The 16,937-nt window shown below is 42.3% G+C and overlaps 1 protein-coding gene across 1 annotated transcript; it reads right to left on the reverse strand.

Annotated features, from left to right (window-relative positions):
* Positions 1-9,236: 9,236 nt before the first annotated feature.
* PRL (prolactin) lies at positions 9,237-16,300 on the reverse strand. Its single transcript, XM_069728936.1, has 5 exons — positions 16,256-16,300; positions 15,577-15,758; positions 11,480-11,587; positions 9,695-9,874; positions 9,237-9,601 (listed from the first exon to the last, which is right to left on the reverse strand). The coding sequence occupies exons 1-5, from the start codon at positions 16,284-16,286 to the stop codon at positions 9,410-9,412; spliced, it is 693 nt and encodes a 230-aa protein (XP_069585037.1). The 5' UTR covers positions 16,287-16,300; the 3' UTR covers positions 9,237-9,409.
* Between the last annotated feature and the right edge of the window lie 637 nt (positions 16,301-16,937).

Below are 16,937 nucleotides of genomic sequence, written 5' to 3' on the forward strand. Positions count from 1 at the left end.
GCAATGTGTAAAGTGTGTATATTTGCAATTCATGTGTCTGTAGTTTCTGTATGAGTAGATATATGTACTATCTGTAAATGTATATATGTACTGTGTGTATATGCCTATATATATATATATATATATATATGCATCTTATGGGTCTGTATATGTACTGTATGTGAGTGTATGAATATATATATATATATATATATATATATATATATATATACTGTATATATTCATGCACTGTATATGTGTGTATGTACTGTAATGCTGCAGAATCATGACCCCCCAGGTTGCCCACCCTTTATTTCTGTAACTTTCATTTTACCGCCCTGTGTTGTAGTTTTGTGGAAACAAGTCTATTTTTAAGGGGAACTTATCTCCAGTGTTTGAGTCTTTCATCAAATTCTGCCACCTTTATCACCAGTGTGCTGCATTACACTGACATGTATATTGACTCCCGACCCCCTGTTTACCCCCATACAAAACATTTTATTTGCTCTCCCGCTGTATTTAAAGTGAGGCTGGTCGGGCGTCATCTCTGTTGTATGCTGCTGACTAGTGTTGAGCGATACCATCCGATACTTGAAAGTATCGGTATTGGATAGTATCGGCCAATACCCGAAAAGTATCGGATATCGCCGATACCGATACCCGATACCAATACAAGTCAATGGGACACCAAGTATCGGAAGGTATCCTGATGGTTCCCAGGGTCTGAAGGAGAGGAAACTCTCCTTCAGGCCCTGGGATCCATATTAATGTGTAAAATAAAGAATTAAAATAAAAAATATTGATATAATTACCTCTCCGGAGGCCCCTGGACATCACCGCTGGTAACCGGCAGGCTTCTTTGTTTAAAATGAGCGCGTTTAGGACCTGAGAATGACGTCGCGGCTTCTGATTGGTGGCGTGCCGCTCATGTGACCGCCACGCGACCAATCAGAAGCTGCGACGTCATTCACAGGTACTAAATTCCTAGAATGAGGAGTTTAGGGCCTGAGAATGACGTAGCGGCTTCTGATTGGTCGCGTGCCGCTCATGTGACCGCCACGCGACCAATCAGAAGCCGCGACGTCATTCTCAGGTCCTAAACTCCTCATTCTAGGAATTTAGGACCTGAGAATGACGTCGCGGCTTCTGATTGGTCGCGTGGCAGTCAAATGAGCGGCACGCAACCAATCAGAAGCCGTGACGTCATGGAAGTCCCTAAACGCGCTAATTTTAAACAAAGAAGGCTGCCGGTTACCAGCGGTGATGTCCAGGGGCCTCCGGAGAGGTGAGTATATCAATATTTTTTATTTTAATTCTTTATTTTACACATTAATATGGATCCGATACCGATTCCCGATATCGCAAAAATATCGGAACTCGGTATCGGAATGCTCAACACTACTGCTGACCTGTACTTAGACTATCTAGAGAGCATGATTACAGAAGTTACAAGAAGTGGGCCTGTGTTCTTAATTGATTCGCACCAAATCTAGTCTAAACCAAAATGTAATCTTTTAGAATGACACCACTGAATGGAGATCCGTTTTTGTTTGTTTTGTATAACCTTTAGCAAAATATTTGTTTTTCTTTTTTGTGGCATGGACAAAAACAAATCCAGAGTCTCCCAATTTTTACGTTCAGTTTTATACTTCAAATTTGGAACAATAATAGAAAAATGCAAATTTCCTATGTTAACCATTGTATAATTTAAAATGATAATCAAAAACGTTATAGCACAACATAATCATCTTACTCAGATGTGTGATATAGCAATACTAAAAATATATGTGCTTTACCCAACATACAAATCTACTCTAAAGGTGCAGTTCATATGGAGGGACAAAAAATGTGACAAAATGATTTGGATTTGGGGTAACATATTTTGAATTACTGTAAATACTCATGTATAAGCCAAATTTTTCAGCACTTTTTTGTGCTGAAAGCACCCCTCTCGGATTACACACGAGACACTGTACAGAAAGCCGGCGGGGGAGGGGGCGGAGCAGCAGGTGCCAGGAGCCAGCGCACACATCATACTCACCTACCTGTGTCACCCCAGCAGTTCGGGTACCACAGTAGTGCTGCCTTCCTCTTGGGAAGGGTAGTGCTATGCCTGGAAACAAGAGGGATCTCTTTTGCAGGTAAATCACACACACAACACCTTCTGAATCCAGGCCAGGAGGGGGAGCTCAAAACTCTGTTTTTGGGGAACTTCCCTGAATAAAGATCCTGGTTTGGAGGAGTCAGACAGTTGGTCCAGAAAGACCAGTGAGATAAGTTGAGAGTGAAGAGAGACAGGAAAGGAGTAGAGGAGAGATTTCAGGGCTCAAGGAGGCTACAAGTGGGCCTCTGAGGAGCCAAAGCGCAGAAACCGGGCACCGGGAGCCTGAGGCTAGAGTGGAACTGTAGAACACCTAGCAGAACCGGAGGGCACAGAACTATACGTATACTGCCCAAATTAAGCCTGTAGTACAGCAGCACCCTGGAGTCACCATGCAGAGACCCCAGAAGGAACGGCTCAAGCTGCCTACCATAGAAGTACCTGTCCCTGGACAGGGGAAAGAACCAGGACCTTGTTAGGACATTACAGACAGCAAGGGACTATAGGAAACGTGCAGTGGAAGGCTCTCAACCTGACTTGCCAAGGGGATTCCACTTGCTTCCGGGCTGCCTGGACTTCTCATTTACCTGTTGCCGGTACCCTGGACTGTGGCCTGCCAACTACAGTTAACCAGGTAAAGACTTTACAACTTGTGTCCTTTACTCATTGACCAGCAAACACCATCATTGCCATACACTCTAGGACCCCTGGGGACCCCGCTTCACATGTGGGAAGTGTCACCATCATTGCTGCAACAACATCCCCAGAGGACCCCTTTAAAGCAGCGTCGGTCCCCCTATTGACCGAACACCACAGGTGGCGTCACGACAGACTAATTCATAATTCCCCTTTAAAGACCGATCCCCTTTACAGTGAGTCCCAGGGCCATGGACTGGGTCACAGCCACCGTGACATCCACATTAATAGCCGACTGGGCCCGGCACCGAGTACCCTGCCCTGGTGGGCGACTCATACCTGCGTGTCCTGGGTGCTGGCACTGCATCTCATTCTGGCCATCGGCACCTGTCTCCTGCTCTTCCTGTGCTCAGCGGTCATGTAGTACCACTCATTAAGGTGATGAATATGAACGTGTCTCCACTCCCATAGGGGTGGAGTGTATATTCATTACCTTAATGAGTAGTACCACATGATCGCTGAGTACAGGAAGAGCTGCAGGCAGGCGCCGGTGGCTGGAACGAGATGCAGAGCCAGCACCCATGGCATGAAGGTTGGTGAGTATGATATTTTTGTTTGTTTTTTCAATAGGAAACATGCACACAGAGATAGGGAATATGGAGGCATGCATACAGGGATGGAACTGGGAGGCATGCACACAGGGACAGAACGGGGGAAGCATTCATACCAGGACAGGGAAGGGGAGGCATGCATACAATGACAGGGGAAGGGGAGGCATGCAGACAGGGACAAGGATGGGGAGGCATTCATACCAGAAAAGGGAAGGGGGAGCCATGCATAGCAGGACAATGATGGGGAGGCATGCAGACAGGGATGGGGAGGCATTCATACCAGGACAGGGAAGGGGAGCCATGCATAGCGGGACAGGGATGAGGGGACAATGCATACTTGAGTCAATAAGCTTGCCCAGTTTTCCGTGGCAAAGGTAGGAGCCTTGGCTTATACTCGGGTCAGCTTATACTCGAGTATATATGGTATATGGATTATACAATAGCAGTCACTGACAGAAGAGGTTCCCTGTGCAGGAAGGAGTATATGGACCAGTCCAGTGCCTCAACATAACGAACAATTCAATGTCATTTGAAGGGGAAAATGGGCCCCAGTTACCTCTTTGGCCTATGTGTGGCTGCACAGGTTGCAACAGTGGTATGTCAGCCCCTGTATTAATGCACTACTACTACAAATAAGCAAAGTAACATGAGTCCATGTCTTAGACTTAGAGCAATGGTACAAAACATTTTTGGGTCCCAGGGCCACATCCCATTCCCAAGGCCTGGAAATTATCTTAAGGGGTACTTACATTAATACATCACCAAACCAAGTTTTGAGTATTTGAAAAACATTTGGAGAGTTCCTGCTTCAAAGAAAACAGTATGTACACACACGAACATAAACTGATATTTTTTTAGCCAAACATGCCAAATCCTCCTCATAATTATTATTATTATTATTATACATTTTTATAGCGCCATTTATTCCATGGCGCTTTACATGTGAATACGGGGCAAATATAGACAAATACATTAAACATGAGCAGATAACAAGGCACACGAGTACACGCGGGCAGGGTCCTCCCTCCTTATGTACTCGTGTGCCTTGTTATCTACCTACTGGTGCCTGATGTGTTCATTACCTCTCTGGTGCTAGCAGCAGCATGATGATGTCAGCAGCATGCCCAGCTGCTGCATCGTACCCAGCATCGTGTGGGGCCATTATACTGTACAAAGCATCATGTGAGCCCATTATACTGTATGGACCATCACGTGGGGCCAGTATACTGTACGCAGCATCATGGTGGCCATTATACAGTATGGAGCATAATGTGGCCATTATGCAGTATGGAGCATCATGTGGAGCCATTATACAGTATGCAGCATCATGTGTGGCCATTATAAAGTATGGAGCATCATGTGTGCCCATTATACAGTATGGAGCATCATGTGTGCCCATTATACAGTATGGAGCATCATGTGGAGCCATTATACAGTATGGAGCATCATGTGTGGCCATTATACAGTATGCAGCATCATGTGGGCCCATTATACTTTATGGAGAATCATGTGGGGCCATTATAGAGTATGGAGCATCATGTGTGGCCATTATACAGTATGGAGCACTGTGACCATATTTTTTTTGTTTATAATTATTGTTTATCAAACATTGTGATCAGCAGTGCTAAATGGGTGTGGTTGGGGCATGACTAGTTGTGAAATGGGTGTGGTCAGAGGCATGGCCTAAAATTTGCCACGGCGTGCTTTGCGCGCCCCTAACTTTGTCCCTCTTTCCCTTCCTCAAAAGTTGGGAGGTATGCAGCAAGGCCACATCAGAGTATTACTGCCCTTACTGGTGTATGGGGCACGGTGAGCAGAGAGGGGCCCCGAGCGGGCCCCTCACTTCTGCTCACCTAGTACTAAGCCAACGTGCTGGAATGACAAGTATCAGTGCAGCCACGCGCACTCATTGTCTGCTCCATCCCTCTCTGCATAGTGAGGACTGGAGCAGAGTGTGTGTGGTGTGTGTGGCCGTGCAAAGAGTTGCCGGCTGCAGTGTAGCAGGAGTGCACAGTAGCACAGGCTGTGACAGTATTCACCCCCGCACCTGCAGTCAGCAGCAGAGCCAAAAACAGAGCATCGGATCTCTCCCCTCCAGCAGCGTCAGCGCTCTCACACTCTGAAGAACCATGGAGGGGCGTGGCTAAATGTGGGGGTGGAGCTACCGGACAACCAGGGAGAAGGAGGCAAATGGGAGGAAATATAAAAATAAGAGCAGGAGAGAAAAAAGCTGAAAGATGTAAGAAGACAGAAAACACAAGAGAGAGGCAAGACACCGGTGAAAGGATTATATACATATATACTGTAAGGGTATGTTCGCACAGACAGTAATCGTCAGCGCTTTGAACGGAGCACATGTCCACTCTGTCCAAAGCGCTGCCTGCTTTTGAACGCAGGTGATTCCGCACGTGTTCATTGAACTGTGCGGAATCACAGCATCCTATACATTGTACGGGTGATATTTATCTTGCGGAGACTGAGCGTCTCCGCAAGATAAATAGACATGCTGCGGTCTGAAAAGACACTCTGCATGTACGTCTCCGCAGGGAAGCTGGAGGTGTCCGTGCACCCATAGTGGAGATGCGCTATCATCTGGCTGCTGTGGAGTGGACATTGTGGATGTACAGAGCGTCCAACCCACAGCCATGACCATGGGAACGTACCCTAAGACACTGGCTGCAGTGGTGGTATTCAGGCGGCTCTCAAGGGTTCAGTGACACTGCTTGTAAAAAAAGCAAGCGGTTGTCAGAGCCATCAAGAAGCGGTGCCGCAATCCGGTTTCCTGGTCTGCAATTTTCAACTAAATGACCATCTGAGGAGGCACATTCAGTTGCAATATATTGTGGTACAGAAAGCCACTGGCTTTCTGCACAGCAATAATTATCAGCTGCCAGCCAATCCCAGGCCGGCAGATGACATTGGCGTATCACTGTCATCTGTCAGCGCGTTCGTACCTCAAATAAATGAGGGAGAGGGCACCGCTGGGCCATGGCCAGGTAAGGAGATTTTTTTTACTTTCTTTTTGTACTAAAAGCTACAGGATGGGAGTTCGTTTGGGGGCAGGATGGGAGCTCATATAGGGCAGGATGGGAGCTCATATGGGACACAGAAAGGACAGAGCAGGGGGCGCTAATAGGACTATACCTGGTGGTCAGATTAGGTATCTATTGAAACATAGATCCACTCACTTATCTGGGTTGTGCACACTTGCACAACCTCAGAAGACGCCTGTGGTTAGTGGAAGGCCAGCCGTCGAGCTGTGGGGTGTGGAGTCCAAGCTGACATGTGACTGAAACACAATACCACAAGTCCTACAGATCTCCTAGTAGTGATGCCTGTGCTGCTCCATCTGCAACCCTTAAGGGGAGTGTTGATAATGAAGAAAAAAAGTGTGCAGTCAAGTGGAGTGCTGGGCATTCAGAGGAGGGTGAAAGATAAATAAAAATGTACAGACCTTTATTAAAATGCTGTACACACAATGCATTTCGGCGGCTAAATGGCACCTTCATCAGGTGATGGATGGGGCAGGATAGGAGCTCATATGGGGCAATATAGGAGCTCATATGGAGCAGGATGGGAGCTCATATTGGGCAGGATGGGAGCTCATATGGGGGGCAGGATAAGAGCTCATATGAGGGCAGGATGGGAGCTCAATTGGGGGCAGGATGGGAGCTCATATGGGGACAGGATGGCAGCTCATATGGGAGCAGGATGGCAGCTCATATGGGAGCAGGATGGGAGAACAAGGCTGGAGCAAAGAATGAGACATAAGGGGGCCAGGATTGGGGAATATCATTACTGTAGAAAAAAATTAAGTAATGTGCTCTGCAAGCGATGCTCTAGGTTAACTGTGCTATTTCCTGAAGAGACAAGTACTGGCTGGAAGAAGTGATGCAGGTCTGTGCTGGATGAAGATGAAAAGTAAAGATGTAGGGCTTCATCTCAAGAAGTCACTGTTGAGTCAGTGTATTACATGTACTCAAACAGTATACACTGATACTATATGCAGAGCTCCTGTGTACGTGTACAATGTCACCATTTCCTGGGCAGCACGGTGGCGCAGTGGTTAGCACAGCAGTGCTGGAGTCCTGGGTTCAAACCGTACCAAGGACAACAACTGCAAAGAGTTTGTATGTTCTCTCCTTGTTTGCGTGGGTTTCCTCCGGGTACTCCGGTTTCCTCCCACATTCCAAAGACATACTGATAGGGAATCTAGATTGTGAGCCCATCGGGGACAGCGATGATAATGGGTGCAACCTGTAAAGCGCTGCGGAATATGTTAGCGCAATATAAAAATAAAGATTATTATTATTATATATTATTATATTAAATGGAGGAAGAAGGAAGCGATATTTCTCATATAGCTCCAGGTTGTTTGTTGTGCAGGTCTGTCTTAGAGAATGATATAGATGCTAAATGTGAGTCATGGTATTCTATGTCTTAACCTCTTGCTACTCTTTTTTTTGCAGCTTGTATCTCTAAACATCATGCATGGATAGTTGCAGGACAACAGTCTCTGTGTCTCCATTTTTTTTCTACTTGAGTCAACAGGGACCATTGATCCAGACACCAGAACTTCCTGTTCTACAAAAGCCAAATCACATCAACTCATATTACATTTATGAATAATGATCATAATTATCAGGCACTAGTGATGAGCGAGTATACTCGTTGCTCGGGTTTTCCCAAGCACGCTCGGGTGGTCTCCGACTATTTGTTAGTGCTCGGAGATTTCGTTTTAGTTGCTGCAGCTGCATGATTTACGGCTGCTAGACAGGCTGAATACATGTGAGGAATGCCTGTTTGTTAGGGAATTCCCATATGTGTTCAGACTGTCTGGCAGCCGTAAATCATGCAGCTGAGGCCACGAAAACTAAATCTCCGAGCACTAACAAATACACAGACATCACCTGAGCATGCTAGGGAAAACCCGAACAACGAGTACACTCGCTCATCACTATCACACATAACACTGATGCACAATGCTGATGACACACTGATGCACAACACTGATGACACACTGATGCACAACACTGATGAAACACTGATGCACAACACTGATGCACAACACTGATGCACAACACTGATGAAACACTGATGCACAACACTGATGCACAACACTGATAACACACTGATGCACAACAACACTGGTGACCCACTGATGACACAATGTTGCACAATACTGATGACACAGTGATGACACACTGATGCACAACACTGATGCACAATACTGATGACACACTGATGACACACTGATGCACAACACTGATGCACAACAGTGATGACATACTGATGACACACTGATGCACAACACTGATGACACACTGATGCACAACACTGATGACACACTGATGACACACTGATGCACAACACTGATGCACAACAGTGATGACATACTGATGACACACTGATGCACAACACTGATGACACACTGATGCACAACACTGATGACACACTGATGACACACTGATGCACATCACTGATGCACAAAACTAGTGACACACTGGTGACCCACTGATGGCACAATGTTGCACAATACTGATGACACAGTGATGACACACTGATGCACAACACTGATGCACAATACTGATGACACACTGATGCACAATATTGATGACACACTGATTACACACTGATAACTCCAGTACCATTTTTTACGTACATGTTTAAACACTGATTTGTGAATTATTAAATTGCAGGATGGCGCTGATGAAGTGTCTGCTTTATAATAATAGCCTTTCTTCTTACTATTTAAAGCTAACATTATTTACAGCTTTTATATTAGAGAAAGCAATAGACATGCTAAATGAGAAACAATGTAAAACAAAACTACTGACATTAACACAAAGAGATAAAAAAAAAACTGTACAAAATAGAATAAAAAGAGAGTGAAAACATGGGTTTGCATTTATTTTATTATGAGCCATGCTATGAATAAACAGGAATCTAGAAGTTTATTCTGTATTAATCTAATTGAAACAAAGCAACAAAATAAACACTGGGAAGATTCAGCTTTAAGGTTGCTGTATAGATAGTATCACATTATCTTTCTTTTTCTAGTAAATTATAGAAGTGTCACAACTTAACAGTTGCCTTCATGTATAAGACGACATTTTAAAAGTTTCAAATAATTATCGATTTTATGTGAATCTCTTCGCAGGCAATGAAGAAGGTTATAAAATGCAAAAAGCCGTGAATTTTCATCTCCTGGTAGTGAGGCTGGTGGACCTGGCCACGGAGAGTAGACTTCATTTTCTAAATCACCTGGATGAATCTAGAAACAGAAGATTGATTGATGAGTTACTTGAGTCTTGTATTTCAATTTAATTGAGCTATCATTCTTATGATCATAGTCTATTAGGTTTACCCTTCCAACGATCCTTTCCATTCCTTCAAGGAGACGTTTGGTTTGTTCTTCTACTTCTACAGCTTTCCAGAGAATGGTGTCTGGTGCTTCTCGTATATCTTGAACTTCAGAAACCATGTGAAGCAAGGGGTCATTCCAGGATCTCAAAACTTTCAGCACTAAGTTCAAGAGGTCTTCATGCTTTATTGCAGAAATATAAAATAAATTACAAAGTATATATACACGGTATAATTTTATATGTAGATTTAAACAAACATTGTTTATGCCTAGCACCAAAAAGAAGCAGAATAGTGCAAAGTGTAATTTATAGTTAGGCATATGGGTAAATTATATAAACATCCAGTTCAATGGGCAGCACCATGGCTCAGTGGTTAGCTTTGCAGCGCTGAAGTCCTGGGTTCAATTCCTACCAAGGACAACATCTGCAAGGAGTTTGTATGTTCTACCTGTGTTTGCGTGGGTTTCCTCCTGGTTCTCCGGTTTCCTCCCACATTCCAAAGACATAATGATAGGGAATTTAGATTGTGAGCCCCATCAGGGACAGTGATGATAATATATGTAAAGCACTGCGTAATATGATAGCGCTATATAAAAATAAAGATTATTATTATTATTCAATGCGGAGATGACAGTGAATGGAGTACTGAGTTACCAAGGTGGAAACTATTGAACTAGGAGACCACAGTAACTGTAAGCTTTTTCCTAAACTAATGTCTTACTAATTACAGTAAGCACTAAGCATTATGTGCCTTCTTTTCAAGTTTTGCTCTGGAGTTCTGTAACTCACAGGTATTTTCTTGAATGGATAAACCAGGTCTTGGGGGAAAGGAGAAAAACCTTTTTCCTAGTCAACTTTCATGTATCCTATTTTGTGGAGATCACAGTTTTAAATATTTCAAATGCCAAACCATAAATTTCACTAAAAAACTGAAGTATTTAAAATGTAATTATTAAGATACTTTTTTGCAAATCTGTATAATCAATCATTCTTCCAAAGCTAAAAGTAGTATATCTAATGAAAATATTATATTGCATAATTCCTATATATGCAGTTATGGGGATTCGCCGGTTTTTGACCTGGGACCGGAGAGTATGTATGAGTTGTACTTACTCTTAGCCAGTAGGCACAGCCTTGCTTCCATATACTTGTATAGAGCGAGGCCGCACCCACGACGGACCCTGGCCAGGAGTATGTACAGTGATGGAAGTAATCATTTGATCCCTTGCGGAAAGGAGTGGACCAAAATTCCTCCTGACATGTGTGCAAACCTCATCATCAACTACAAAAAACTTCTGACTGCTGTGCTTGCCATCAAGGGTTTTGCCACCAAGTATTAAGTATTGTTTGCCAGAGGGATCAAATACTTATTTCTCACTTCAAAATGCAAATAAATGTATATAATTTATACAATGTGATTTTCTGGATTTTATCTTTGATATTCTATCTCTCAATGTTAAAATTAACCTACCTTTAAAATTATAGACTGTTCATGTCTTTGTCAGTGGGCAAACTTACAAAATCAGCAAGGAATCAAATTCTTATTTCCTTCACTGTATAACGCATATGTACCCTCCAGTCCCGGGTCAGAAATAGGCAACTCCTCTCAGCACACAGTGCATGCGCTTGGGGGATTTATAAGCCTGCAGTCACACAGAGTGACTGCAAACTTATTGATTTGGATCTGACAACCCCTTAAGGTGGTTCCAATGGTAGAGCTTCAAATTAACAGTAATGAAATTAGTATTTATTAATTTCTTTAATTATAGATTCTAGAATTGTCTTACCTGTATTTGCTGTGCTTGTTCTTTGTCTTCTGGGGTATTTAGTGAAGAAGTATGACAACTCATTCTAGATTTTGCTAGAAACCTGCGACCTGGGGTAAACCTTTCATCCTGTAAAAAATTCAAATAAAATTGTAAAACCTAAAATATTACAAAGCTAGAATTTCATAATGTTGACAGATTCAATGATAATAATGAACAGTAGGAAATGGTATAAAATTAGCAATGCAGTTTTATCTGGCATCACACTTTACTAAGAAAATAAAAACATCCATCAGGAAATCAGCTCCCAGCCACTGCTCCAATTCCTCCCCACATCTCCTCTGGTTCACTCTCTACATTTGACCCGGTCACAGAAGAAGTCTCTAGGCTTCTCTCTTCTTCTCGTTCTACTACATGCACTACTAACCCCATTACCTCACACCTTCTCCAGTCTCTGTCTCTAGTCGTCACTAGTCACCTAACTAAAATCTTCAGTTTCTCCCTCTCTTCTGGTATCGACCCCTCTTCCTTCAAACACTCCTTCATTACTCTAATATTAAAAACCCCTCTCTTGACCTATCCTGCACAAATAACTACAGAGCAGTTACCAATCTGGCCTTCATCTCTAAACTCTTGGAGGACCTGGTGTACTCCTGCCTTACTCGTTACCTCTCCACTCACTTTCTCCTAGATCAATCGCAGTCCGGCCTCCTCCCCCTACAGTCTACCGAAACTGCACTCATCAAAATGACCAATGACCTTTTGACAGCAAAACATAACGGTGACTACTCTCTGCTCATTCTTCTTGACCTTTCTGCAGCTTTCGATGTTGACCACTATCTCCTACTCTCCATGCTCCAAACAATAGGCATAAAGGATACTTCTCTCTACTGGTTCCATTCCTATCTTTCTGACCACTCCTCCAGTGTATCGTTTACTGGTTCCACTTCTTCTCCTCTCCCTCTCAGTATCAGGGTCCCTCTTCTCTTCTCTCTCTACATGGCCCAAATTGGACAGACTATCATCTAATTTGGCTTTCAATACCATATTTATGTTGATGACAAACAACTATACACATCTTCCCCTGACCATACCCTGGCTGTACTGCAGAACACCAGTAAATGTCTGTCCGCAGTTTCCAGCATCATGTCCGCTCTCTATCTGAAACTCAACCTTTCCAAAACTGAACTTCTTCTGCTCCCACCATCTTCTCACTTCCCTAAAGCTGACATCTCCCTTTACGTATGTGGCACTACAATAAACCCTGGGAAGTAGGCGCTGTCTGGGTGTTATGTTTGACACCAATCTCTCCTTCGCCTCCTACATACAATCTCTTGTCTGCTCTTGCCGCTAATACCTAAAGAACATCTCTAAAATCTGTCCATTTTTCACCATGGAAACAACAAAAACCCTCACTGTTGCCCTGATCCACTCCCACCTTCACTGCTGTAATTCTCTATTAATTGGCCTCACCCTCACTCGACTTTCCCCTCTTCAGTTCATCCTTAATGCAGCAACCAGGGTCATCTCTCTGGCAAACCATTACTCGGATGCCTCCGCTCTGTGACAGTCACTGAACTGGCTTCCCCTACATTATAAGATCCAATATAAACTGCTTGTTCTCCACAGTGCAGCACCCTCTTCTTCTCCTTCATCATTTCTGTTTATCATCACAAAAGTTCATTGCTCTCCGCAAGTGAACTTTGATTAACATTCGTACTAATCCGTACCTTCCACTCCCAGCTTCAAGACTTCTCCTGAGTTGCACCAATCCTCTGGAATGTTCTACCTAAAGAGATACTGATTTGGCTGTTATCCTAAGTCATCTTGCACGACTCATTAAAGAGTTGATTGTGACTTGTAGGATCGCTACTTCCAACAGGTGGCGCTACAGAGTTTAAGTCCTCTTTTTCTCAGAAGAGGCAATTTGCATATTATATTTCTCAGAGGAGCATTGCACGGCGAATAAGCCTCCTTACCTTGACAAGCCAGAGATGGTATGTCACTCTCCATAAGGAGAAACGATACCCCTTAGACCCCAGTCCAGAGCCTCTCACCTAGCCAAATTAGTTCTCATGCTTCGCACTGACGAGGGCCAACAGCCCGAAACACCATGTCTGCGAATTGAGATACTCATTTGGCTTTTATCCTAAGTCATATTGCACGACTCGTTAAAGAGTTGATTGTGACTTGTAGGACTGCTACTTCCAACAGGTGCCGCTATAGAGTTTAAGTCCTTTTTTTCTCAGAAGAGACAATTTGCATACTACCTAAAGAAATTAAGACTTACCACAACTTGCACAGTTTTAGGTGCTCCTTAAAAACACATCTGTTTAGGGCAGTCTATCACATTCCCTAATCAAAGTACTTTTACATGTAGTCCATTCTCTACTTCTCTGACTATAACCCTCCATCACACTCCATCAATATATTTGCATTAATTATTGTATTATTATCACTAATTTACTATGACTGTTGTATATGAATTGTTGAATTGTAAAGCACTGAAAAATATGTTGATGCTGTTTAAATAAAGATTGTTATTATTATGGGTGTGCATGTGAAAAATGCAGACAGTAAGATTCTTCAAAGGAATGAAGCCGGAAATCTCTACTTGGGTATCAAATTGGTAAGTGTTAAAAGGCTAAGTTGACTCGAACATATAAAACAATTAATCTGATTTTCAACCTGAAATAATGTACAATTTTTTTCTCTGCATTGTCATAATTATGCAATCTGCAATTTTTCTACATCAGCAGTTATTACAATTTATAAGACCCAACACAGTTTTCTATGTTAAAAAGTTGCAATATTTCAGCATAATCAGATGCTATACTGTTAAGCCTTATTGAATTTGAGTTATTTTATACATTGCTAGCCTTAAATAGGTGAATTTAATCTGAAATACAGATGAGAATAGTGCTTGCTGCAATTATTTTCAGGCAGGCATTCGGATCATATAAAAAAAAGGGCATCTGAATAGTCCTTATGGAATAATATTGGTCCAAGGGCTGTCTGTTTTTTCCGTAGACAGCATTTCGGACCAAAGATATGGTTGTGAGAACATAGCCAAACAGTCAGTAAAATGACTATCACATGTTGAAACTAAAGATCCCTTTAACCCCTTCAAGACATGTATGTACATGTGCATTACAAGTACAGGCGGTTTAAGCAAAACTGGGCAGTGCTAAAAGATTGGGCAATACCTAGTGCAGGGAGCAACGCTTAACATTCAGGAAGGTGTGTACCACTTCACTCAGGCCTTGCATTAAGCATAACAGAGCAAAGAACCAGGTTTAAATATTAGCAGCATGTACTCATATGGTTGCAAGACAAGTCAAAATAAAGGTTTCAATGGCCAAATACAGTACACAAATACTATTATATGCGAAAGTGACTTGAATTACAAGCATGACAGAATGAAATGGGGTTGCCCAGGACATTAACATTGATGGCCTATCCTCAGGAGAGGTAATCAATTTCTGATTGGTGAGGATGTGTCACCTCTGCCGATCAGCTGACCTCTGCACAGCACAGCTCCGTTGACAGTAAACTGTCTGCTGCTGTGTACTGCACATTGAGCATCTATTAAAAACAATAGGGGTTGAATATGCAGTACCCGGCCTGGGACACTATTCCATCAACATAACTGTGCAGCTCTGTAACTGAGCAGTTCTGGCGCCGACGATACCGGGAATAGCTGATCACTGGTGGTGTTAGGTATCGCACCCCTACAGTTCAGACATTGATGACCTATCCTGAGGATAGACCATCAATGTTAAAGTTGCGGACAAACCCTTTAATTATTTGATTATACCGCGGTAATCTTCCTGAGGTGGTCTCGCTGGTGGATTTACCCTTGATCTTGCGGCAGAGCTATTAATCTATACTGTTAAGTATTGAGGCTGAACGGTTTCCCAGTGGAAGTTGCCCAATGAATGAGCACATTTTTTAACCACTTAAAGGTTTCTGACATAAGAAGTTTTGACATTGTAGGCATTATGTTTGTTTTATAAGGCGTGTTTGCTGCGCTTTTTCAGGCGGTTTCTGATTGGAATCTGCCTGTAAAATTTTCCTTGCACATATACTCTAAATGTCTGCTTCACGACTATACTTACAAACTCATTGAACATATCCGATGATAGCGAATGAATATAATGTGAAAGTTTCACCGCACGATCAAAGAGCGCTCCAGTGGAGATCTGACAGTTGGGTCCACCATTTGGACATATTGGCTGTGAGATAACCCCATTTCTTTCTAGAATTGCACTGGACCCTGCTAATATAATTAGCACTACACCTTAAAAACAAAAACAGAAAGTAATTACATAAATAAATGAACAAAAGAGGAGACTAAAGGAAACAGGAAAACTTTGAAGTTACAAAGAAAATGAATTTTCCTTCCAGTGAACTTGACATGCTGCTCTTTTTTTTTCTATCATGAATCATTTCCATGAATTCATCTCAAAATATATATTTATTAAATAATGTCCCAGAAATTTGCATACATATGTTTTATGTACAAAGCTCAGTGACAGCTGCCATTATTGATAAAATATATTTTATAAATATGTCTTTAAACGAAATGAAAAAATATGTAAAGGCTTGGGTTTGAAAAGCTTCTATGTTGAAAATAGATCAAATAGAATTTTAGCCTATGATCAGTATACACTATTTTAAGAATTTTCAAAGTAAATGAAAACTGTCAAGTATGGAATTATGTAAGCTGTTTTCTTAGACCGCTACTATAAGAAAGTATAGAAAACAGAAATAGAAAGAAAAACCAAATACAAGTACCTTTAAATGATGCACCCATCAGATCAATCATGACCGAGAGAGTCTTACACTCAAATGGAAATGGTCTTTTGTTCTCTTGCTCTACATTTTCAGTATTTATACACTTATCCACCATTGATGAATTAATGCATCTTCTCCACTCATAATCACAAACATCAAATGCCCTTATCTCTCCATTCATATTCACAAATGTTTTATGAAAAATAGCACAATACATTTATTTAACTAAGAAAACATATGTGCTGGCCACTGAAAAATGGACTCAATGTTCTAATGTGACATTTGCCCGAAAAACTCATTAATTTACACCTGTATCTTCATTTAAAATATGTGCTACAGCTGTGCAACAAGGCTAATGTCGCTAGATATGAGCAAGCCCCCTCAAAAAAAACATTCTTGCCCGCTTTTTGGTAATCTGGATAATGAAAATGCATATTATTTTTGATGTGCCTATTTTCATTGGTTGTTTAAGTAGGACCAAAATGAAGTTAATGCACCACTTCTGCGTTGTTGTTTTTTAATTTTTCATTAGAGCACTGGAGTGGTGCCACCAATGTAAGATCCCTGATCCTAGTATTAAATTTACAAACTGCCATCTTCAGCAGCTCCCAGTGCCGCTGTGGTTCTGATCTGCCATTTTGGAACCACAACTTCTGACTGACTGGAAATCAGAGATAACAGT

This window comes from Ranitomeya imitator, chromosome 6 (genome assembly GCF_032444005.1).
Source record: "Ranitomeya imitator isolate aRanImi1 chromosome 6, aRanImi1.pri, whole genome shotgun sequence".
NCBI classification, from domain to species: domain Eukaryota; kingdom Metazoa; phylum Chordata; class Amphibia; order Anura; family Dendrobatidae; genus Ranitomeya; species Ranitomeya imitator.